Below are 24,869 nucleotides of genomic sequence, written 5' to 3'. Positions count from 1 at the left end.
TATATTCGAACTAATCGCTCACTTTAAAAGCGAGCCTAAAAGCTATGGAAACATAGCGAATAGACAAGCCAAACTACACTCGTTAGGTTTCTAATACAATAAACTTATTGTAATTAGACAAAAGCTAAAAACATAGGTTTGGGCCAAGAGCCTAAACCCCAGCCCAAAATAGCAATGGACTAGGGCAAAACCCCAGCCCAACAATTAGCGGCCCAATAGGAAGTCCACCAAGAAAAACTTGCTGCAGGCCCATCACTCTGGTTCGGGCCAGTCCACCTTGCCTCCCACCATCCCTTCGGACCTCCACTGACCGGACCTCGCTCCGGCTGACCCACATCGCCCGACCCGCGTCGCCCTCTCCGCCTTGCCTCCAAGCCGTCCCAAGCCAACGCCGCCACGAGATGCATCCAGCACAGAAAACCAACTCTGTTCCAGGCCCGTGACCGTACCCCGCCGTCGAATCGAAATCCAGGGCACCGGCGATCCGAGAACCAGCAGCGAGGATCGACGACCAGATCCGTAAAGCCACGAACACCCTATCGAACAAACCCAGCCGAACTGTTGACAAAACCCGAGCAAATTCCCTCCGACAATCCCATGAGCATTTAGACCTCCCGTCCGGCAGCAAACCCATGGTGGCGGTGTGGCTGGAGACCCCCCGGCGACCGGGCGCCGCCGGACGAGAATATTTTCAAGGTTCTGAAGCCTCCTTAGGGTTTTCTCAGAGAGAGAGAGAGAAAAACGTTTCTCCTCATCTATTTTCTTCTACATATACTACATTATTAGTACATGTACTTTAAGTAACCTGGACAAAGATTGTTAAATAATGGCTAAAACTTGATGTCATATGTACAAAAGAAAGCTATAATAAGTAGATGAATACAAAGTTTACAACTATAAATTTGAAAAACCTAGTATTGTTCATTCTAATTTTTATTACAAAGGATTAATTGTTTTACAGTTGGTAATATCGAAAATCGAATTATCGAATTTGGTAGATATGATTAAAAACCGAAAATTTGGATTAGTAATTGGTAGCTCAATTTTAAAACCGAAAGCTTTGGTTTTAAATTTAGTAATACCTATAACTGATTCGAACCGACCGAGTGACAGCTCTAAGTGCAACCCTAACAACCCATATAGATTAAGAGCAGTGGAGGACTCAGCCCTGCCTCTTTTATTTTCTCAAAAGCAAGTTGAAATTCTGAAACCTTAGCTCGTTCGTATTTCTGTTTCATCAGCATAAGTTCCACAGCATCAGAAATATCTGAGAACTCATATCACTGATCATATTAGTGCATCAGAGACCACATATTTAATCTTTCCCACCAAGTTATTGAAAACGGAGCGAGCTTTGTTAACTAGTCCAAGAAATCGTACTACTCTCCAGCATCCCATCAAAAGCTCTTTGAGCCTCACGCTTTCACCCCAAAATTCAATGTAACTTGATGTAAATGCATTCCTAGACCAGAAGACAACACATCCTTGGCTTGGCTATAGCTACTCTGATCCCCTACCTTCCCATCGAACACGCGTTAGTTGAGCACGAACAGTATTACAAAGACATGAATCCGCGAGACCAAAACATTAAACACTGTCCCAAAAGGCTCTCACTACTATGGAGAATTGGAGATGATATACTACTCATTGGTCTTCTGCAACCCTGCTAACATTGTGTTCCAAAAAAACCGACGCCTCTGACATGCATTTCAGGGAACAGGTTCTGGGTAACTCGTATTTGGTCATTTCTCAAGTTCCCGGCAATCATTTTGTTCCACGACACAATGTTCTGAGAATCAAACTGCCCACTGAAAGTGAACAAAACTGGCGGCAAGTTGGTGTGTTCATAACTGAGTTTTAAAAATCTTTGGCTGAAAAACAGTATGTCTCCTATCTAGCAAGTGGTGAATGTAACAGTTTGAAGAAACAGATCATGTCACCACATCAGAGAAGATACTTCTTGAATTAAAAGGGGGCACAAAAAGTGTCTTATTGAATTGAAAGGGATACATCAAGATCAGAACAGCAACGGGGCAAGACTCAAGCGGAGGCAAAAGCCTCCTCATCCCAAACAGCACACTCATTACAAGAGTAACAGTGAATTTAGCCAAGTAATACATTGCAACATTACAAGCAGTTTGACATACATATATGATGCAGTATCTCATTACTAATATGCATTGCCTTATTTCCCTCAGTGTCTTACTTTGATATAACTAATATTTTCGTCCAGCGTCCAGATTTTGGTAGAGCTCATCAAGTCTAGCCTGTAAAGTGTGGAGTTGTTAGTTGCTATCATAGTTGATTAATTAGCAGTAATTCCTTGATCAGAATTCAGAACATGCTAATTTACCTGGTAAAACTTGAGCAATTGATTTCTTTTCTTTTTCAAAGTTGCAGTCACCATGTCTCTTTCCATGTCGAAGGGGCGAGGCTCAACAATGATTTCTTTTATATACTCGAAACCTCTCAGCTGGTTGAAAACAAATAAGAGGAAAGTATGAAATCATCCTGTCCCATGGAAAATAAGTAAAACAAAAAGAAGTTGAGAAACTAAAAGAACAAGAAGGAACTGCATGCCCCTACTTAGTCCACGGTGAAGGCAGCAGACTAGAATTGTACCGAACTCATACACAAATGCATTGAGTTGTGCTCAAGAGCTTTAAGAATTTCTTTCGGTACAATACTGGTTCCAGATCTCACTGAGGTTAGCTGAACAATAATCAGAGATCGAGTTACCTTGTTCTTCTCAGCTGTTAACTTGAGTTCTTCCAGGATATGGCTCTTGAGCTGATCAAGAAAACAAAGATCAGAAAATGAACCAATGTGACCATTTAAATAAGCCCACTTCTTGGTGCTTTCTTCTTCTGGTACCACCACGGCAACAAGCTTCGACTTGAAGCTATTACCATATACCCAGATATCGTCAATAACAGAAGAAATGCCATATACATTTTCCAAGTACTCAAGTGCAACGTACTCTCCTTGCGAGAGTTTAATCAGATTCTTTTTCCTATCAATGATCTTGATGGTTCCATTTGGAAGTATTTGCCCTATGTCACCTGAAAAATTAAGCAGTATGCCATTAGGGGAAAACCAACATAACGATAGACTCAAAAGTCTGTTTAACATCTGGCAACAGAACATTTGCATGTATTATAAATCATTTTTAATCATGATATAATGAACCTGTATGGAACCATCCATCTTTAATTGCTTCTCTGGTCAATTCAGGACTTTTGTGATAGCCAGAAAAAACAGTCTTTCCTCTCAAGCATATCTCACCACAAGGGGGATCCCCAAGTGGATTGTAGCCCATTTCTGGAACCTCTTCGAGGCGCAGCTCGTTGAAAACAGATACGGTACCAACAGCACCAATCATGCACATTTCATCAGGAAACCCGAGAGTAGTTGGGCCAACAGTTTCTGTCAACCCTGAAATAAACAACCAAGAGTAATGCATGTGATTGGGTCAATTATCAGTTGTATACATATAAAAGGTGTACATATAAACTAAATAGCTTTCAGCATGGAGACATAAACTAACAGTGAACATTTGTTTACCATAGCCTTGGAGTACGAAACAACAGCAAGTAACTCGCAAGAATTCTTCAATCTCAGAGCTTAAGGGTGCACCTCCTGATATTATAAGACGAATTCTACCACCCAGCCTATTCTTTATCTTTGGAAAAAATTGAAAATTAAATGGTAAGTCTTGTTTTATGGCGAAGCCAACAAGGTCACATGATAAATTATGCAATACTGTAATAGAAAGTTTGTATTATGGTCCTTTTGTGTTGAGGAGAAGATGCAACCTTTCTGAAGGCTAACAGATCAGCAAGTGGTGAGGCGTTTTTGTTTTTAAACCCCATGTTCATCCAAGCAAGTTTGCTGTATGTAACAAAAGAGATGTGAGGGACTACATATATAAATTGAATAATTATGGAAAAAACGACCGACTCACTATCTGTAGAGAATGTCAAAAATCTTCTGCCTCCTTGGATTGAGCTGTTGGACTGCTTTCTTTATACCTGAAACATGCGCAAATGAGTTGAGATCGACAGGTCCATAACAAACCAACAAGACTAAAAGTTTTTGTATACAGATGACTAGCAAAAATGTTTCACGCCTTCATGTATTTTCTCGAAGACTCGAGGTACCCCAGCAAGAAGTGTTGGCTTCAACTCCATTATATCATCCCCTAATGCATTAAGATCCTTCAAATAAGAGATTCAATGCAATTACTAGCAGGATGTTGAAAGGTACCTAAAGATCCTTCAGAAACTTCCCCTAAATTCAGATTTCAGGGGAAGCTTATCAAGAAACAACAAGATGTAAAAAGTTGTTGTTGCATACCCCATGATAGTAGCCAACAGAAGCACCATTGCGGAAAAAATACAACTCAATTACGCAGTCCAGGATATGAGCCAGAGGAAGGAAAGATAGATACACGTCATCCACTGTCATCTACGTACTCAAAGTCATAAATGGTTGCATATGTCAACAGAATGAAAACTTTTTAGGCTATCATTGATAGTAATATGAAAATAAGGAAAGCAAAAGACACATGTTTGGTCTGGAAAGCAATTTATCAGAGAACTACTGAATTATCATACTTCACATTTACCTTGTCTTCAAATTGTTCCAAAAAGAGGTCAATGCCTCTGACACCATATGCCATGTTTTCATGTGTTATCACAACACCTTTAGGAGCTCCACTGGTACCACTTGTGTACATAATTGTGCTGATATTCTCAGGCAGAGGTGGAAAGATCTTTGATGGGTTTTGAATTCCCTGAAAACAAAAGCTTTACTCAGAACAGGAAACAAAAATCAAGAACTGAAGAAAGGAAAACAAAATTTGGGATTCCAGGTAAAGGTTCAAGAACAAAATGCATTTACAAGCAGATTAATGTGCAAAACATGGCTTGTACTATAATTCACATGAAAAACCTTTAATATCACACTCCGCATCTTAAAGGGAGTGAGATAGTTGTATGCTTCCATTTACATAGACAATTTCGAAGGAAACACATTATTCATGCCTGGTAACAGCACAAGGAAAACTTAAATAAACTTGCAATGCAGGTTCTTCTCCTTGAAATAGAGACACTAACCATCTCTGTGAACTCATTCCATGAGTATGGTTTTATCCCAATGTGCGCTGCCTTATCCTTCTCTTCATCTGTCAACGAAGTGAAGCAAACCATAACTGCAACAACAACCAAGCTCAGTACAAAGCCTTCTGGGAGCATCAGGTAGCATACAGAGTCCAAACATTCAAACCTTTTAATCTTTGAATGGATGTACATTCAGGCTTCAGTAGCTGACAAGAAAAGTAGTTTTATTAAATCAGAATTGCATATGCTCATTGCTAGTGAAAATAATCAATGTGCAGAATATGATTTTCATTTATAATGCTAGTTTCTCACTTCTTTCACTTTCTTATCTTGGACAAAAACAACATCAACCTCTGCATGATCTATGATAAAATTTACAGCTCCTGGCCCTGCATCAACAGAAACCTTTAAGAGAGGTGCAAGTAAATTGCTTGACATGAAAAACCACAAAAGTTACCATTACCAACAGAAATAAAAAACAAAAAACAAAAAACAAAATAAACACTTATAGAGAGGATACATTGCACACTCCAAAGTTATCTAAACTAGAATCTAAAATTATCCCAAAGGTGATCAGGAAGTTTTCTGCAAAGAATAGTCTTTACCTAGGGTATCATAGAGAGGCACACAGATCAAACTATGAGCACAACAAGCCTACATGAAATTTAAAGAAGTTATTCATCAGATGGTTGATCATATAAAACAAATGAAAAATGAAAATGAAAAGAATGTCCAAACTAACCGCCATTGCCATAATCCACTGGGGGCAATTTGAACCATAGATCCCAATCCGGGAACCCTATTATAAGATTATGAACCAAAATAAAGACAGGAGCTAGTTTCAGTTGCCAAAAATCCACAACTATATAATTTGTAGAACTCAAAATTCATGTACGAGTACTTACTGGTTCCACACCAGATGCTCGTAATGCAGAACCAACAAGAAGAAGTTCGTCATAAACCTCCTTGTATGTTTTCCAAACATAAGGTCCAATCTAAACAGCATGATGACAAACAATCAAGTCAGAAATCAATTGCCAAATGTACTGGACATGGACATGATGATGAACTAGCACTGCATTCAATTGCCAAATGTACTGGACATGGACATGATGATGAACTAGCACTGCATATTTTAAGTTCATAATAATTTACCTTTCCATCAACTATTTTACGCCATCCAAGCATTCGATTTCCAGGATACTTCTGAGCAGATTGACTGCAGTACATGAAGATTCTTTTTACTATCAAAGAAATACGATTTGATATAAGCACAATAGCCTGTGCTTTCAAATGTGATATATAAACTGCTACTATTAACACAAATAAAGTCTTAGGATTTGAATTACCTAATGAGATCCCAGCCTGTACTTATATCGGGATGAGGTGGAGGAAAATTGTTTTTGGACAGTAAATTCCGGTATACCGGACCAACGGAAGGTTTGCCATTCTGGCCTTCCCTTCCTTCCTCAACTTGAGCAGAGAAAATCTTCATTCTCTCTTGTTGTGTTCAAACATATACATACAAGAAGAGATATCAGATATTATTTGAAAAGTAAACCAAACACAAAAGAAGGCGGTTGACATACAAACAAGCAACCATATTAGAAGAATGACTTAATATACAACAAACTTCTGAAACCCAGTGTAGATGAACTCCAGATATATAGTATTTGAAAATCTCTATATCGAATGAAGCACTTAGTATACATATATTTGTAGGCATATACATACTTACCCACTTGGACTACTCTTTCTATTTTATATGTATGAAAGATGGAGCGAGAGATAGAGAGCTTACACAGGGATGAGATGAGAATCAAATATTGGTGCAGCTCCAGAGTCCAGGACGGAATCTGAAGTATTTATTATGAGAAAGAAAGCATGCATGTGTTATTACTTAACAATTAGTTGGTTGAAAAAATGGGTCTATTTATTGTTACTCCTATCAGCGCCGTCACCTTACCCACCCTACTCAGATGCTGTCTCAGTTGCAAACCAAGTACTATCTTGTCTTTTGTTGTGTTGCTGTTGAGTTTTTGATCAAACTGAACACGTATCACTACATGCTCTAATGTGTGGTTGGTGAACCTTCATTGTGGTAGAAATCTGGTCGGTGATCAATGCGTTACAACTAACATTTACACATTAGTTCTGGTTCATTGGTAAATGGTACTGCCTATTTCTAATATGATGGATGGCATTTACCCTATAGAAGAAGCTCTTTTATGGATATATACCTAATTCTGTGGACCTTCATTTCAAGATGGTTAGCTGCATAAGAGTGTCGACATTAATTTTGGAGAAAATTAGAAAGAAAAAAACCCAAAAAATGAAGCTCCTATTAAGAAAAACTCATTCCTACACAGGCCCGGCCTGGCGACAGCCCAAGGCCCAAGGAAAGGTAGGGGACAAATTTTTTGAATACAAGGTTATATATATATATATATACGGAGCGGTTCCAAAGAGGACGTCCGCACTGTTGCTAAAGTGCGGACGTCGATGCAGCAGCTCGGCTCGGGGCGTGACGGAGCGGCGGAGCTTGCCGAACGGATGCCAGGGGTCGGACGGACGGGTCTGCAGTGGGTGGAGTCGCCGGCGACGTGGTTGCAGCCTTGCCCAGAAACCTGCAGTTGCAGGTGAGCTTGCTGCCCAGAAACCTGCAACTCCGACCTCCTTCAACCTCGAACGCTGCCCAGAACTGTCCGCCAAGCCTCCGGCCTCCGTCCGCCAAGCCTCCGGCCTCCGTCCGCCAAGCCCCGAGCCGCCGTCGCCGCCTGGAACACCGTCGCTGCGTCGCCGTCCGCACTTTAGCAAAGTGCGGACGTCCGCTTCAGAACCCGCCTGTGTGTGTGTGTATATATATATATATATATTGATATATTTATATATAAATAGCAATATATGCTAGGAAACTTGAAAAAAAAAACAAAAAAATTCTTTTATTTAAGAAGCCTAGACGATACTAGCTACGTGTTTTCTTCTTCTTCAACTCTTCGAGTCATCGAGAACTGTAAAAAGTCATGCAACATTATAGCAGAGTATTTCACTCTCTTCAAAACTTTGAAATCAAACAAATTTCTCTTTAAATTTGGGGTTTTTATGGTTAGTAAATCCCTCGATTCACTTGCATCATTTGTCATTTTCAATATTTCCCCTATCTTCTTTTCATCTCCCAATAATCTTTCTCCTCTCTATTTTTCTGTTCTTCTTCGGTGAGTAGACATATTTTTTGACATTCCATGATGCAGGTTGAGGTATAGATCAAAATAGATATTTGGTGTTCTTTATTTTTGAAATTTTGGATATTATAAATTTTGTTGCTTGTTTTTTGTGGTTTCGTTGATTATTCTAAAAACTTGTCATTAATTTATAATTTTTCGAAGTCGAATTAATCTCAGAATCATCAACAAAAAAAAAAAATCTCAAGACCGGCCCTAGGCACCAAAAAAAGTTTCGCCCTGGGCATCAAGAACCTAAGGACCGGCCCTGTTCCTACATTTTCTTTTAATCTACACCCATTCACATAATTAAACATTCCTTATAGGTTTTAAGTCTATAATTAAGTTTTTTCACGTTTTTTTAGTTTGACTATTTTACCCTTCTGATTGAATAAGGAAAATATTCCTCAAATATAGTTGTTTTTTTTTTTTTGAATTTAAATATGGCATCAGTTATAAACACAAATTAGAATTTAATACAAGAGAGAATTTTAAGAACAGTACATGAACTTAAGGCCACTCCGAATTAAGGTGTCCAACGTTTATATAACCCAAAATAAGTACATGAACTTTTAATCCCGACCCAGTTTTCATACATGCCGTCACTAACACCGTTAACATCTATGCCACGTGGCATATTAATAAGGCATAGGTGTTAACGGTGTTAGTGACGGCATGTATGAAAACTGGGTCGGGATTAAAAGTTCATGTACTTATTTTGGGTTATATAAACGTTGGGCACCTTAATTCGGAGTGGCCTTAAGTTCATGTACTGTTCTTAAAAATTTCCCTTAATACAATCAATTTATTTTCCCTTATTTAAAAATGATTAATTGCCTTAATTATTGTATATCTCTTCCTTTCTGATTTGATATATATATTTGCCATTTTTTAGTAGATATGTTTGTGTAGATATTCCTATTATTAGATATCTCAACGTGATTAATCGCCTTAATTATAGTATATAACTGATGCCATATTTTAGGAGATATGTTTGTGTAGATATTCCTTATTTAAAAAGATTAATTGCCTTAATTATACTTTCAGATTTGATCTATATATTTGCTAATTTTTAGTAGATATGTTTGTGTAGATATTCCTATTATTAGATAGCACCTAAAAACTCTAGGTGGGAGTAACAATAACATACCTATTCAATAGCATAAACCCTGAAAAATCACAAAACAAATACCTCTTCGTCAGGAAGACACACACCTATTGAATAGGTAGCAAACACAATGCTCATCAACCGTGCCAATCGGATTAAAGGGATATGCAGTTGAACAAAGGCAACCCACCAACCTCTGATTGTGCGATCCATTTATATCACAATCACAATTTGAAATCAAAAACATAATCGCATGATTGTGGAGAAGTTCGCACCTAAACTCTAGGTGGGAGTATTCTTTAGCCATCAAGAACTTGTAGAGTCTATTATACCTATTCAATAGCATAAACCCTGAAAAATCACAAAACAAATACCTCTTCATCAGGAGGACACACACCTATTGAATAGGTAGCAAATACAATGCTCATCAACCGTGCCAATCGGATGAAAGGGATATGCAGTTGAACAAAGGCAACCCACCAACCTCTGATTGTGTGATCCATTTATATCACAATCACAATTTGAAATCAAAAACATAATCGCATGATTGTGGAGATATTGATACTGGCTTTGAATGTAGAGATTAGGCTTTTGAATGTGGAGATTACATAACCTCCATCCCAGAGGAGAGTTTTCAATTGTTGGAATCAAGGGTTGAGTAATTACATCGGCAGCAAGACTGGATTTTGATATTAATGGTGAATGGGGAATTTGATAGTGGCAGCTTTAGTAATTCTTAACAACATTGGGTTTTAATATTTATCCTATTTAATAGGTTTTTTTATTTTAAATAAACCTAATTAATTGGTTTGGGTGTATACTAAAACACTATTATGGATGAGTTTATTCTAAAAGGGGTGTGTGAATTTGGGTGTAGAATCAAATTCCCCTTAATTTCGAGATAACTCAAGCGGTCAAGCCCCACCAACTTCTCTCACTGTTGAACGAGGGACTAGCAATTATGAGAACTTGATCGGGACTGGCAAACTGGAAAAACCAATAATTCACTCTAGTAGTCAAGTTTGTCATGATCATAGGGTCAATGCAACTCGATAAAATGTCTCACCTGTTGATTAACCAGAACCTGAGATTGGACCCGAAGAGTCTCTCCATTGGGAGACCAATAAGAGTACGGTGTTGGGACCTGACTCGGGAGATTTTGACTCCAATTGTGACTCCTTTGGCTGCTCCCCAGGTGGAGATAGCCACTTACAAACAAATAAATTTGCTCATCTAGACGAGTGAGTCTGTGTTGGAAGCAGGCATGCGTTTTTTTGAGTACTGTAGCCAGTTGGTTTGGAGTAGATTAAGATCAGCAACGAGGAAGATACTAGTGGTTTATCTAATTACTCGTGCAGACTCAACCCAGCTACCTGCATTCTGCTTTTGAACGCCTTTCTCTTTCATTGTCTTCCTTAACTCGAGCACACTATTCCAAACTCCTCTTTCCCCATGAATCCTTGAAAGCGTTGAATATATTGCAGCATGGTCACTTTCTAGTTTATCAAGTTCCTCTGCCGCAAACTCACCAAGTTCCAAACTTGAATGCAAACCACAAGCACCAAGTAACGCACACCAAATAACAACATCCGGCTGAAATGGCATCCCATGTATCAACTTCTCCGCTTCCTCTAGCTCACCTGCTTTCCCATAGAGGTCCACCATGCAAGCATAATGCTCTACCTGTGGTTCCATTCCGAACTTTGACTTCATGGTGTTAAAGAGGCTTTTTCCTTCTTCAATCATCCCACCATGTGCACAAGCGGATAACGCGTTTGTGAATGTAACTGCATCAGGCCTAACACCACAGTTAGTCATTCTCTCAAATTCCTCCAATGCTCTTGTAGCAAATCCATGCCTTGCATAACCTCCTATAACTGAATTCCAGGATATCAAGTTTTTCTTTGGCATGGATCCAAAAATACAAAACGCTGCAGCAATATCACCGCATTTTGCATACATATCAACAAGCGAGGTTGACAAGGTTACATCCTCCGGTATACCAGACTTTAAGATGTGTGAGTGTACTTGCTGACCGAAGATAAGTGAAGAACAACCAGCGCTTGCATCCAGCACACTTGAAAATGTGAACTGATTGGGCAGAGTCCCTGACTTCAACATCAAGAGGAAAAGTTCCAAAGCATCTACAAATTTCTGATTCTTCACATAACCACTGATCATAACAGTCCATGAGACCACATTTTTTGCACTCATTTTATTGAAAACGGAGCGAGCCTTGTTAACCCTCCTATTTCTGATATACCCATTTACTAAACTAGTCCAAGAAACTATATTCCTCTCCGGCATCCCATCAAAAACTCTTTGAGCGTCATGCATGCACCCCAATTCCATGTAACCCGAAATCAATGCATTCCAAGATGACACATCCTTGGCCGAAATCTCATCGAATACTCTAGCCATAGCTACTCCATCCCCTATATTTGCATACCCTTTCATAAGTGCCGACCCAACAAACACAGTTGAGTTGAGCGCCGAGAGTATTGCCAAGGCATGAATCTGCGGGACCAAAACATTAAGCACAGTCCCCAAAAAGGCTCTCAATACTATGGAGATGGTATACTCATTTGGTCTAAACCCATCTCTTCTCATTTGCAAGAAACATCGATTAACTCCATCTGGGTCTTCCGTGTTGTGCAGGCCCGATAAGATGGTGTTCCAGGAAACTTCGTCTTTGACAGGCATTTCATCGAACAGGTTGTGGGCAACTCGCATTTGGCCATTTCTGACGTACCCGGCAATCATTTTGTTCCATGACACAATGTTGTTTTGGGGAGTGGGATTTCGATCAGAAAATGGAATTGCATTCAAACTGGGCGGTGAGAGCTTACAGAACTGGCGGCAAGTCGTTAGGAGTATGCTTCCCTCTAACCTCCGCATGGCGAGCTAGTCGGCGGCGGCGCTCCGGTCTATCTCTCCGCCGTCCTCGAAAATCTCGCTGCTAGTTTTTTGGGTCAGGACCAATTGGGTTTGTTCATGAGCTAGCTGCTAGTTTGATTTTCTGTAATTAGCTAATTGGGTTTCAGGGTTTGTTCATGAACTAGCAATGAAAGTAGTGCTTGTGCCTTTTGCTGTTCAAATCTGTGTTGTTAGGAAAATCAATTGGAGTTCTTGGAACTGGAATACCAATAGGAGTTGCTGCAGTTGGTATTAATTCAGAGATCAAGCGGAATACCAAGCAATGCAGCAAGTTATATTATCTTTCATCATGTAAAACTTAGCTAGGAAACTTGAAATGTATGAATGCCATAATAATGTTCCTTAAATTCAATATTTGATGAATTGATGTATCACAATGCTTTTGGTACAAATATTGATCATTGGATGGTTTGCATGCAATTTGATTTCCAATTGATTATTACTATGCATTAGGTAAAATGAACTAATAAATTAGAATTCGGCTGTCCAAGATTAAATCACACCGCATTTTTTTTTTTTTGAAATGAGGCTGGTGCCGCTGCCGTCTTGATTAATGAAATTGCATAGGAGTGGGCGAAAAAGTCCGTAAGCCCGAAAAACCGGCCCGGACTGCCCGATTTGGTCCGGGTTTGCAAAAAAAATTTGTTAATATTCTCCGGTCTGGTCCGAACAGGCTCAAATCCGATCCGGATCTGGTCCAATATTTTGAAATATAATAAAGCCCGTTGGGCCCGACTATTAATTAATAAATATTTTTAATAAAATATAAGTCTTCCTAGTTCCTACCCCTTTTTCTTTTCCTCCTTCTCTCCCCACGTTCTTCTCCTCGAGATTCTTCTACTCTAATTCTCCCCCGGTCCCACCCCTCCTCTTTCTGGACTCTCTCTTTTTCTCTTTCTTCTTTCTTTCTGTTCCTCCCCAGTTCCCCCCTTCTTTCTTTTTTGTTTTTTTCTTCTCCTTATCTTCTTTTCCCCAAACGCCTCCATTGTCTTTTTTCTTTTCTTTTCCCTTCTCTCCCTAGTCCTCCTTTGGTCCTTCCCCATTAGATCAATTGTAGAGAAATTCCTAATTCTTCTTCTGTCGTTACTCAACCCAAAATCTCTCTCTTTCTAGTTTTTCTTTGTTACTCAACCCCAAAACATCTCAATCTCTCTCTCTCTCTCTCTCAATGGTGGTGGTTAGGTGGCTTTGGAAGTTTGGAGCAAGATCTGTTGTTTTTTTTTTTAGCCTTTTGGGCCTGAAAAAAACCCGAGGACCGGCCCCGTTTTTTTCGGTTCGGGCCTTTCTGGTCCCTGAAACTTAAAAACGAAATTTGAGCCCGACTCGAAAAATTCAGACTCGGTCCCGGGCCTTGCAAATTAGGTGCCGAGCTGGGACTGTGCCCAGGCCTAAAATTGCACCACATTTTGAATTAAAGAAACTTGAACTACATTATATTACCAAACAATTAAGGCAAAAAATTCTTTTATGTCCAAATCGGTCATTCTACAAACTCACAACACTTTTAGTTTACCAAACACTTTGTTACTGCTTTAGCACTCACAACACTTATAAAAAGCAAGGTTCTAAAAAATGCTAGGCGCTAGTCGGGCGGTGGTCCGAAGCCTAGCGCCTAAGGGCCTAGGCGGTTTTTATTTTTTAAATTTATTTTATAACATATATAAATAAAAATGTAAAAAATATTATAATTTTTATAACAAGAAATTCTATTTTCACATGAGACATGAAAGATATAAATTTTTATAAAGTCTAGCTAGAGTCCTTTTTCCTTTTTTTTTATTTGTATAGTTTTTTTTTTCCCGATGGCATTTGTATAGTTGTTTTTTTTATTAGTCTAGACCCGAGACTCTTTCTTTATCTGTTTCTACTTTCTACTTTCTGGTTCTAATGCTTATCCTCTGGTTCCTGTGCTGATCCTAATTATGACATTAAGGTGATGTTTGTTTCACAGGACTATCATCCTTCACCTTAATTTTTATAACAGTCCCGGACTCTTATAACGTGGCTTATTTCTATAAGAGTCCTGATCCATGTTTGGTGCTCCAACTGACAATAAGAAAGAACAAAACACAGAAGCAAGAAGAACACCAGAATAAGCCTTGATTGGTGGAGTTGAAAACTAACAAAGGAGAACCAACTCAATTAATGATTAATCAAGCCTTGAGTAGTGATAGCCAACGAAACCTTAGTAAACAAACAATAGCTTAGATCGTGCATTCAAAACCCAACTTACCAGATAGCTCGTTCTCGCACTTTTCGATCAGGGTAGGTCCTTTAATGGCGCGATCGAACTTGGAGCGGCTGAAAGGCTCGAGCTTGGGAATGTAGGCTGGGTTTCTGGAAGAGCAACGAACAGAGGAATAAGCCATTTTTTTAGGCTGAGCTTCTCCGTGAGAATTGAAGAGAAGAGGAGATGAAGAGGGACAAGAACGAAGCAAGAGCAAAAAACAGAGACAAATCTCAACATTTAACAAAAACCAGTTCTTAAACCCAGAAAAAAAAAAAAAAAAAAAACCCAGAAGAACAGAATAGCACAAACGTGAAATTGATCACAAATCTTACCAGGTCAAGCACCAAATTGATCAAAATTCTCAGCAGATCAAGCTACCCAGACGCCAAATCCTTAAACTAGTTACAACCCATAAACAAATCATCTATAATACAAGAGATAGAGAAAGAAGAAGGTAGAGGGTTGAAGGGGAGAGTGAAAAATAATCAGTGCAAAGAGAGAGAGAGCATGAAATTGAACCCGAACTCCCGAAGAGCAAAAGAATGGAATGAGAGAGAGAGAGAATGATGAGGTTGAGGCGAAGCAGATCCAGCGAGAATGGATTTCAGCGTCTACAACTCCAGCTTCCACAATCCCGTGCGTTTTGGCGTCACTATCGTAGACGGTGTGGGCTGTGTTTTGGGGACTGCAGAGTCTCATTTAACACAGTCCCGGTTGTTGCCAAACACGGGCTACCTTGTGTTATGATACCCAGTCCCGTCCAATCCCGTCCAGTCCCTCATAACAAACACGCCCTAATTGAATAAGTATATCCAGAGCCCAGCATCCTCTAATCTTCCTCCTCCTCTTTTCTAAAGTAGATAAAGCTTCTCAATCGAAACAAAATGAGAAAAACTTCAACCACCTCATGCAGTCCCGACCTCACCTTACCTCCGCCTAATGCCTCCGGTCGGTTCTCTTCTGATCACCGCTGCAAATCTGTGATCCACCCTCAGGTAAGAATCATCATCTGCATCTGGGTATGTATCAAAAGCCTCATTTCTCTGATGCTTTCGTCTTCCTCCAGTTTTGGACCGCAGAGAGAGGGAGAGACTGAGAGAAAGAGAAAGAGTGTGGCCTCCGGTTTTGGTTCAAAACGACGACTTAGTTTTGGTCCAGAACCCTATCTTCGATTTGGGACTTTGGGTAAATTGGTTTTAAGTCTAGAAAAAAAAAAAAAAAAAAAAGGTGAAACGCCTAATCGCTCCCGCCTAGCTCCGCCCAGCGGCCGATTTTCTCCCCAGCGCCTAGCTTACTCGACTAGGCTAAAATCGGAACTGGGTGGAGGCGCCTAGCGCCTAGGCAGCCGCCTAACCCGATTTTTAGAACCTTGATAAAAAGTCATTTACCAAATACTTAGCTTCTTTGCTTTTTAGTCACTTATTCTCAAAAATGCTAAAAGCATAGTCATACCAAAGACACCCTTAGGTACCTTTACTAAGATTTCAGTACACATGAGGGCTTATAAGGAACTCAAGACAAACAGTCAGTACAATATTTAGCCAATTACCCAGAAACTAAGCTAAGCAAATATTAATTCCTAATTTCCTAGAATCAATCTAGTTGAATATATGCATCATAGCCAACTCTATACTTCTATAGTCACCCTATATCAGTATCAATGGTGCACTAAATTAAGCTCCTACTCCAACATGAATGGTTCCAAATCCCCTGGCCCCTTGATCCTTTTAAAAAGCATATTTTCCAAAATTGGAAGTATTAAGAAGATTCTTTGGTGTTGAATAAACATATAAGGTACCACAGAACACATAGGAATGCACCCAATTTCATTGATTGACAAATTCCAATAGAATCAAATTTGTAGAATTGAGTTTGGGGCAAGTAGAACTTACATGAATTGGGTTTTGTATGGTTGTTTAGTCGCCAACTTTTGATGCAGATGAGAGTATGATCGATCACACAGACATTCACAACAGCATCCTGTAAATCTTTAGCATTTCTGAGGAAAGCTGCAAGTTTACTTCAAATGGAAGAGAAAGGCAGGTTTATAATCCAGAGGCTCAGAATGGAATTTAGTCGATTTACTAAACCATCCTTGTCTATGTGACCAATCTAGCCAATGCTGGTTCGTTTCAGAAAGGCAACATGGTAATTCTCTCACAACTTGCTTAGAGAAGAGCCAGGTTAACTGGGCATGTTTGAAAAGGGAGCTGAACGCGGTTTGAGTTAAAACCAGCCAATTGTGCAGCGTTTTCTGAAATTGAGCAGAAATTTGCATGAATACATTGCGGACAAAAGTCTCTCCTTTTTTTTTTGGAAAGCAAAAGTCTCTCCTTTTTATGTTGAGTCTCTTATACTCTTCCTCAGTGGGCTATTTACCATCAAGACCATTTTTTAGGGTGTCCTTAGCAAACTAAAGAAATTAACCAAGTTTCCTTCTAACTTTTCAGTAATGAAGATTGAACTAACTAAAGCTAATGTTCCATACTAGCAAGACTTTTCCAGCATCACCATTTCGACACAGACTACTCATCAAAGCTTTGTATTACACATTCAAGGGTTATCTTTTTACTTCTAAGTTTCATTTATTACTAAATTCTAATGTTAAAGAAAAATCCTTTACATTTGAAATAGGCCACTATGATTGAAAGTGATCGAAGCGAGAACACCAACATGACGATTTTTAATAAGCTAATAAAAATCATCAGCATTATTCTTTCCCTTGTGCAAACTCACTAGTCCTTCAAGAGCAACATCAGCATTATCGATCCTCATTAGCTCCTCAGCAACCTCTGCAGGAGTGACCTCACTACTCTCAATTAGTCCTTCAATTCCACCACAAAGCCTGTGACGGTTGCTGTGATGAATGCCAAGATAGTTCGAGGCCAATATGTTAAAACCCCCTGTAGTGCAATAGGACATGTTAATGTGCATGTCCATTCGCCCCGGACGCAGCATGCCAGGTCAAGCCGATCCTTATGGTTCGTTGTGAACACTATGATCCTTTCATCACCACAACTCGACCACAAACCATCAATGAAGTTCAACAACTCGGAAAGCGTCAACTGGCAATCATCAAGTACGTTTTAGCTAAACAGAATTAGAAATGGCCAAATTGTGAAAGTAAAGGTCACATCTTTAGCACATAAAAAATAAATAAAGATCTCATCTTCAACATAACACAAGCACATTTAACACAACAAGTAACCAAATCATGGAAAAATGATCACATCTTTAACACAAGAATAACGCTCACCATCTTTTTGGACTTATTACTCTGAAAAGCACCCTCCTCTGCCTCTCTGTTTTGGATTTCCACAGAGAAATCAACATCCTCGATCACCAATATAGACCGATTCAACTTAGACAGCAAGGCCTTCCTCAATTCAGTGTTGCTGGAAATACAGCTCAACTCCAAATCATAAACATATAAAATTTAGGATTAAATACTTGTTACTCCCTGTACTTTTCACCGAAAAACAGTTCAGTCCCTCACCTTTTAAATTAAACAATTTAGTCCTTATTCTCTCTAATTCTCACACAACAGGTCCCAAAATGACCATTATACCCCTCACTTTCTTTTTTTATATATTTTTTTTTATTTTTCTCTCTTTTTTATTTTTATTTTTCCTGCTTCTCTCTCTCTCTCTCTCTCTCTCTCTCCAAATTCGTCTCTGACCTCGAGTTCATCCACATCGACAATTCGACGACTCCAAGCTCGGAGTCAAAGGCCTCGTCGACTCAAGTCTCTCCTCCATCCCCCGATCTTTATCCACCCACCCATAATATCACACCAATTCCAACCCACGACCCAACCCGATGCCGAATCAATCCCCACCATCAACCTCTCCGACCTCCACTCTGATCATCGCTCCGCCAACATCTGCCCCATCTCAACAACAGTCTCATGATTTCTCTTCCTGATCCCCTCAATTCCGCCTTCAAACCTATTGACAAAGTCCAAAACCGCCGGAACAACCAACTGAGGACGATGGCGGAGAAGCCCCAGGCGGCCTGCTGGAGAACGATGGCGGCGGCGGTGGTGGCGTTGTCGACGATGGAGAACTCGTCTTCGTGGTCGGCGTTGATGAGGTCCTTGATGAGGGTGCGGGAGTCGAGGATGCCGGTTTGGAGGTGGTTGAAGTAGAAGTGATCGGGCTGGGAGAGGTACTTGAGCTGCCAGCGGCGCTGGGCCTGGAGGACGGAGTCGGGGCAGGACCCGAAGCTGCCGTTGTTGATTTGGGCGACGGTGGGGTCGTGGTGGGAGAATTCGGCGGCGATTTCGGAGGGGGTGATGAAGGAGAGTTTGGGCTTTTTGGAGGCGTGGGTGTTGGAATCGCCGTTCAGGGTGTGGTTGTGGTTGTGGTCGGGGGAGGAGGCCATTGCTGGGGGAGGAGAAGATTTTAGGGTTAAGGTTTGAAAGGGGGTGATGAGATTGAAGAAGAAGAAGAAGAGAGCATCAAATTGAGAGAGGAGAGAGAGAGAGAGAGAGAGAGAGAGAGAGGAGAGTGTTCAGTGTGATTGGGTTCGGGGGTTTGGAGAGAGAGAGAGAGAGAGAGAGATAAGCAGGAAAAATAAAAATAAAAAAGAGAGAAAAATAAATAAAAAATATAAAAAAAGAAAGTGAGGGGTATAATGGTCATTTTGGGACCTGTTGTGTGAGAATTAGAGAGAATAAGGACTAAATTGTTTAATTTAAAAGGTGAGGGACTGAACTGTTTTTCGGTGAAAAGTACAGGGAGTAACAAGTATTTAATCCTAAAATTTATTTGCATTGCATTTCTATTTTAACAATACCTATTTTCTTCTTATTTGCAAGAACTCCGATTTATGTTTTGATACTTGGTAGTTGGTTAATTTGAAATTGTCTTCATTCCATTTCTTAGATTGATTTCTTTTTCATGAATGGCTAGTTATTTTTGGTTTTATTTTTAATTTGTTGTTGACGGAGTCGTCTAGGGTACCTTGATGTATGTCATACCCTTATTATTATTTTTTTTTTTAATAAACTAATGTAGTGAAAACCTATTGAACTGGCTAACGAGTTACCTACTTAAATATTGACATGTGTCATTTTTAAAAATAAAATTTACCATACTAACAACACATTCTATCTTGATATGTTATATTGTTTATATGTGCATTTGAGAACATGTACTTCACATCTTTTGACTAGTTCCTTTGTAGGGTTAGAGACTTAGAGTCTTAGCCTCTCTCGTTTGTAGGTGGGCAATTAGAAAGGCCTACATCTGAGCCCCTGACCTTGGACCTTTGATGTTGTTATGTCACTTACAAAGCAAGTTATCAGTATTTCCCGCTTAGGTACATGTATAATTTAAATATTGGACTAAATTCTGCTTACTACCATGTACTTTCAAGTGTTCTTCAGTTCAGTCCCTGCACTTCTAATTTAATCAGAAAAGTCCTTGCACTCTCCAATTTCATCAAATCAATCCAATCCTTCACCACTCTGTCAATTTTTGGGGAAAATTTCCAAACTACCCATCAGCATTTTAACAGCGACAATTGACGGAATAGTGACGGATTGGATCAATTTGATGAAATTGGAGAGTGCAAGGACTTTTCTGATTAAATTAGAAGTGCAGGGACTGAACTGATAAACCCTTGAAAGTACAAGGTAGTAAGCAGAATTTAATCCTTAAATATTTCTTTGTGCATTAGGAAATAAGAGAATATCACAAATGGTCACTCAACTTTTACCTATTTGACACTTTGGTTACTCACCTTTTAAATATATCACTTTGGTCACTCAACTCTAACTCTGTTATTCACTTTAGTCACTTCGTTAATTTTTTTCATTAAAAAAAAGTATTTGCTACAATATTAATGATACTTTCTTGTCCAACCAATTGTGAAAAATTGAGAAATCTGTATTAGAATGATTGGGAGAAGTGATTAAAGTGAGATAAAATGCACCTTGGGTGACTAAAGTGATTGACAGAGTAATAGTTGAGTGACCAAAGTGATATATTTGAAAATTGAGTGACCAAAGTGATATATTTGAAAATTGAGTGACCAAAGTGTTGAATGAGTCATAGTTGAGTGACCATTTGTGGAATTCTCCCTTAAGAAATTTATATTTTATGTTAGATCATGTAAAAACGCGTATCAATCTAATGATTGAAAAACGTTATGTACGTGTGTATATCATAAAAGGGAGTATAATAGAATATAGACGGAAGAATGTAGAGGCCCAAGTGGCTTTGGAGGCCCACATGGATGGGGTGGCGCAAATTAGTTGGGTGCCCAGAGCAGTTTGGAAGCTCAATTCAGTTTGGGCGTCCAACCGTATCGTTAACTAACTATTGCTATAGTTCTTTTTTTTTAACTTCCAAGTATTTTTACTACATATAAAACGGATACACGTATAAAACGTGTTTAAAAAGATCGAACTCAATAATACGCGAAAAAAAACGAGTCTACAATTCCAATTCGCCGTACTGAAGTTTTTTTCAATTATACGCATACTGAAGTTTTATACGCTTATTATACGTGTTTTAACTTACTATGATCATAGTTAAACAACTTTTATCAAATGGAGAACATTGATTATCATGGGGAACCTCCTTACAATACTGAGTTCTTACATATTTTTTTGTCTAATATTAATTATACTATGTTCACAACACAAATGTTGTCGGAATTGTAAAATGGTTGATAATCTTGTAAATGTTGTAGTTTTTGAAGTAATTACTACAAATAGAACAAAAGCTCCACTTTGAATTGATGTAATAAAATTACTACATATTATACCACAGAATTATTATTTGGTAAATAGCCTTTATTACTAATTAATTATAGGGAGAATTTTTTGAACAGTACCTGAACTATAGGTCACTGTGAATTAACGTTCTTCACTTTACACTAATTACATTTTGGTACCCGAATTATAAATCCCGACCCACTTTTGGTACACGCCGTCAATAACTCCGTTTTTTTTTTTTTTTTTGATACGAAAAGACTAACAAAACAAGCTAAAGGGAGGCTCCCCTAGAGCATCCTGCGCCAAATAGATCAAAGCTAATAGCTGAATTAACACTCGAGGGAAAGTGACTGGTCCAAGAAATGAGCTCGTCCGATCCATGGCCTATGGAGGCAAGGGCATTTGCCACAAAATTAGCTTCCCGTAAGGTGTGGGTGAAAACGACTGAATTGAAGTTGGATGCTAGTTGTTTGATGTCCTGGATGATAGACTGTAGATGCCAAGGAGTGTTGGTCTTCCCAATAACACAGTGAATGACCAGTTGGGAATCCCCTTCAATCAATAGGTTGGTGTAGTTAAGCTCTTGAGCTTTTAGGAGGCTTTCCCGGAGAGCAACCGCTTCTGTTAGAGGGACATTAGCTTTCCCAATTCGTTTAGCACAAGCAATAACAGGACATCCAAAGCTGTCTTTGATGACAAAGCCAATAGCCGTCAATAACTCCGTTAGTTGGCATGCCACCTCACATATTTTGAAGGGTAAAGTTGTCACTTGACTATTCAACTTTAGAAAATTAAATTTTTTTTAATAAAAAAAAAATTAGTGGTGTGATCTTGACCGTAGATCCACCTTTGGAAAGTCTATTTTTCTTTTAAATAAAAAAAAATATATTCTTGCCATTGGTTTTGTGGGTCGGGAAACCATGGATCGAAGATGAGAAGGTGAAGAGCCCCGTCACCAACCCAAACCCGCAGTGTTTTAAACCCAACCCTCAACCCTCTCTCCCATCTCTTTCTCTTCTATCTCTCTAAGATCTCAGACGGCGATGGTTTCTGTGAACCAAGATAACGTCCCAGGGGCACATGCACTGCTCCGTTGAAGAAATCTCAGGCGCCGGTGAAAACCGCTGATTCACAGTCGGTTCTCAAAAGGTGAATCCCAAATTTCACATACTCAATTTCTTAGGGTTTTGCTTGCTTGATTGATTGTGGGTCTTGGTTTTCAAGGTTTCTGATCTTGATTTATATGTTGCCATCGCCACCACGAGTTCAAGGGTCCCATCAGTTCACGGTGGTGAGGAAGAGCAGAAGCAAAGCGGTGAGGATCGAGGCGGTTCCAGTGTGAAATTAGCTTACCAGCCTTCTGAAATTCTAGCTCACCGAATTATTAAGGAGCTCGAGTCCTCTTCTCCTACCTCTGTGTTGATTGCTTGCTTGGATTGATTAGACTGAAATAGAAAGAAGCTTTGGGAAGGTGGTCAATGCCAGCGATAGAGATGAAGAGCTCACTCTGTTTCTCGAGATGCGTTAGATTTTGTGTGTGTTGATTTTGATGATGGTTTTGTGCACAGTGAGTGAATGTGTATTGGGTTTTTAGTTTTGGAAGAGTGGTTTGTGTTTTGGTGAATGTGTTATGGTGTTTTTGAATTAGTAGTGTATTCTGTGATTGGTTTGTTCAGCTCAAGTTCTTTGGCTTAGTTGAACATGAAGAACATATGAGCATTTGATTTCTGGTATTTTCTGGAGATTGTCGGTTGCTGGTTGCAGGCAGAGAGAGAGAGAGAGAGGAATGAGAAAGAGGCAGATGATGGTGAGGTGGGCGATGGAAGAGAAGAAAAGGGAGAGGTGGGTGGCTGTAGGAAGAAAGAGAAGGCATGGTGGTGCTTGCGATGGTGATTTGGTGAGTGAGTGAGTGCATATGGCGAGAGAGAGAGAGAGAGAGAGTGAAAATACCAAAATACCCTTTAAAAAATGAAAAAGGACATAAGGTTAACGGAGTTATTGACTGCATGTACCAAAAGTGGGTCGGGATTTATAGTCCAGGTACCAAAGTGTAATTAGTATAAAGTGAGGAACGTTAATTCACAGTGACCTTTAGTTTAGGTACTGTTCGAAAAATTCTCCCTTAATTATATCATTAGTAGTTTACTTAACAAAATATAATTCTTTTTATATGCATTTTACGACAACTACGTCAATTGATGTAAAAGCGATAATTTTTGTTCTATTTGTAGTAATTACTCCACCTAAACTAATGTACTAGTTTATAGACAGTTTTATGAGAGAGAGCCAAAAGAAAAGCCGAGTGCGAACCCTCCGGCGGCACGCCCTAGTGGCGGCGTCGTCGGTGGGGTTGAAGGGGACTTAGTGTCTGGTGTTCGTTGTCTGTGGAATAAACCCAATAGGAGTGGCGGCGTCGTCGGTGGGGTTGAAGGGGACTTAGTGTCTGGTGTTCGTTGTCTGTGGAATAAACCCAATAGGAGTGGCGGCTGTGTGGTGGCTTCGCTCTCCAGAACGCGATCTGGTGTTGCCGGGGACAAACGATGCAGGCTTGGCGGCTTGTGGATGGAGGTGGGGTCGTTCGCCCCACAAGAGGGAGATGGACAGAAGGAGGCGACGTCGTCTGGTGGTGCGAGGATGGGATCTGCGGGGATCAGATCGGATCGGAGTATTTCGATTTGGTCTGATTTGATTCGAGCCGTCCGGTGGAGAGGGCTGGCTAGGGGCGGTGGTGATGCTTGCTGGCGTGTTGGGGAGGACGGAATGAGGGAGGGGCGACTTGAATCTGCTTGGTGCGGCGGGGTGGCCGTCGATGGTCGGACGTCGTGGCTCCGACTTGCGGGACGGGGGTGAGGTGCTTGCAGTAAGCTACTCTATTTGATTGGGCTAAGTGGGTTTTGGGCCTGGACTAGGGATCTGGGCCCAATTTCCCTTTATTTTATGTTTTATTGCTTTTTGTTACCATTAGTTAATTGTGGCTATATGCCAGCAATAAGTCCCTCCCATTTTTGGGTAGGGCGACGTGGACGTTGTCCCGGTATGCACACTCTGTGTGCCTTGTCTGGCCTAGCGAGGCGGCGAGCTATTTGCTTGATCACATGGACGCAACCTCCTAGTGGCAGAATGAAATTGAGTGCCGCCAAATTTATTTCTGTGCGGCAACATAGTGGGAAAGCTGTGCTATTTGTAATGATGCTTCTTCGTTATAGAGTTATCTTTCCGGTATGTCCCCGCTTTGTCAAAGCAAATAGAGTAGCCATTCGTGCACTCTTTGCTAATTGGTGCTTGTTAGAATACATAGATTCTGTGGAGAGTCCTGGTATTATTTCAGGATGTTCTGTTTATGCTTATTGTAATCTAGGGTTCAGGCTCTACGTCCCCCCCTTGTATTCTGCAATTTCATTAATCAAGGCTTGAGGGCAGCCGCACCAGCCCCATTTCAAAAAAAAAAAAGACAGTTTTATAAGTGTGAAAATAAATTTGTTGTCAGAGTGGTAAATCTTTATGTTTTACCATTAATGAAATAGTTACT

General features: G+C 39.9%; 2 protein-coding genes across 6 annotated transcripts; both read right to left on the bottom strand.

The window, feature by feature from the left end:
* Positions 1-1,944: 1,944 nt before the first annotated feature.
* Positions 1,945-16,832, bottom strand: LOC133721745 (long chain acyl-CoA synthetase 1-like). Of its 5 annotated transcripts, XM_062148438.1 has the most exons (20): positions 16,509-16,832; positions 14,620-14,723; positions 6,470-6,620; positions 6,276-6,339; positions 6,026-6,115; positions 5,863-5,919; positions 5,726-5,774; positions 5,433-5,509; positions 5,287-5,326; positions 5,118-5,212; positions 4,628-4,795; positions 4,357-4,467; positions 4,130-4,217; positions 3,965-4,031; positions 3,816-3,891; positions 3,565-3,682; positions 3,190-3,435; positions 2,740-3,062; positions 2,354-2,473; positions 1,945-2,267 (listed from the first exon to the last, which is right to left on the bottom strand). In XM_062148438.1, the coding sequence occupies exons 3-20, from the start codon at positions 6,613-6,615 to the stop codon at positions 2,217-2,219; spliced, it is 1,986 nt and encodes a 661-aa protein (XP_062004422.1). In that variant the 5' UTR covers positions 6,616-6,620; positions 14,620-14,723; positions 16,509-16,832; the 3' UTR covers positions 1,945-2,216. The 5 variants fall into 5 exon arrangements, with proteins under 5 accessions (XP_062004422.1, XP_062004420.1, XP_062004419.1 ...); XM_062148436.1 differs by lacking the exon at positions 14,620-14,723; XM_062148435.1 differs by lacking the exons at positions 14,620-14,723; positions 16,509-16,832 and adding an exon at positions 9,557-9,602.
* Positions 10,516-14,574, bottom strand: LOC133721746 (pentatricopeptide repeat-containing protein At4g16835, mitochondrial-like). The gene has a single exon (XM_062148440.1). It carries the CDS (start codon positions 12,345-12,347, stop codon positions 10,788-10,790), a length of 1,560 nt encoding a protein of 519 aa, XP_062004424.1. The 5' UTR covers positions 12,348-14,574; the 3' UTR covers positions 10,516-10,787.
* Positions 16,833-24,869: the final 8,037 nt, after the last annotated feature.

This window comes from Rosa rugosa, chromosome 7 (assembly GCF_958449725.1).
Source record: "Rosa rugosa chromosome 7, drRosRugo1.1, whole genome shotgun sequence".
NCBI classification, from domain to species: domain Eukaryota; kingdom Viridiplantae; phylum Streptophyta; class Magnoliopsida; order Rosales; family Rosaceae; genus Rosa; species Rosa rugosa.
Note: the sequence above shows the minus strand (reverse complement) of the source record. Positions and strands in the feature narration are given on the sequence as shown.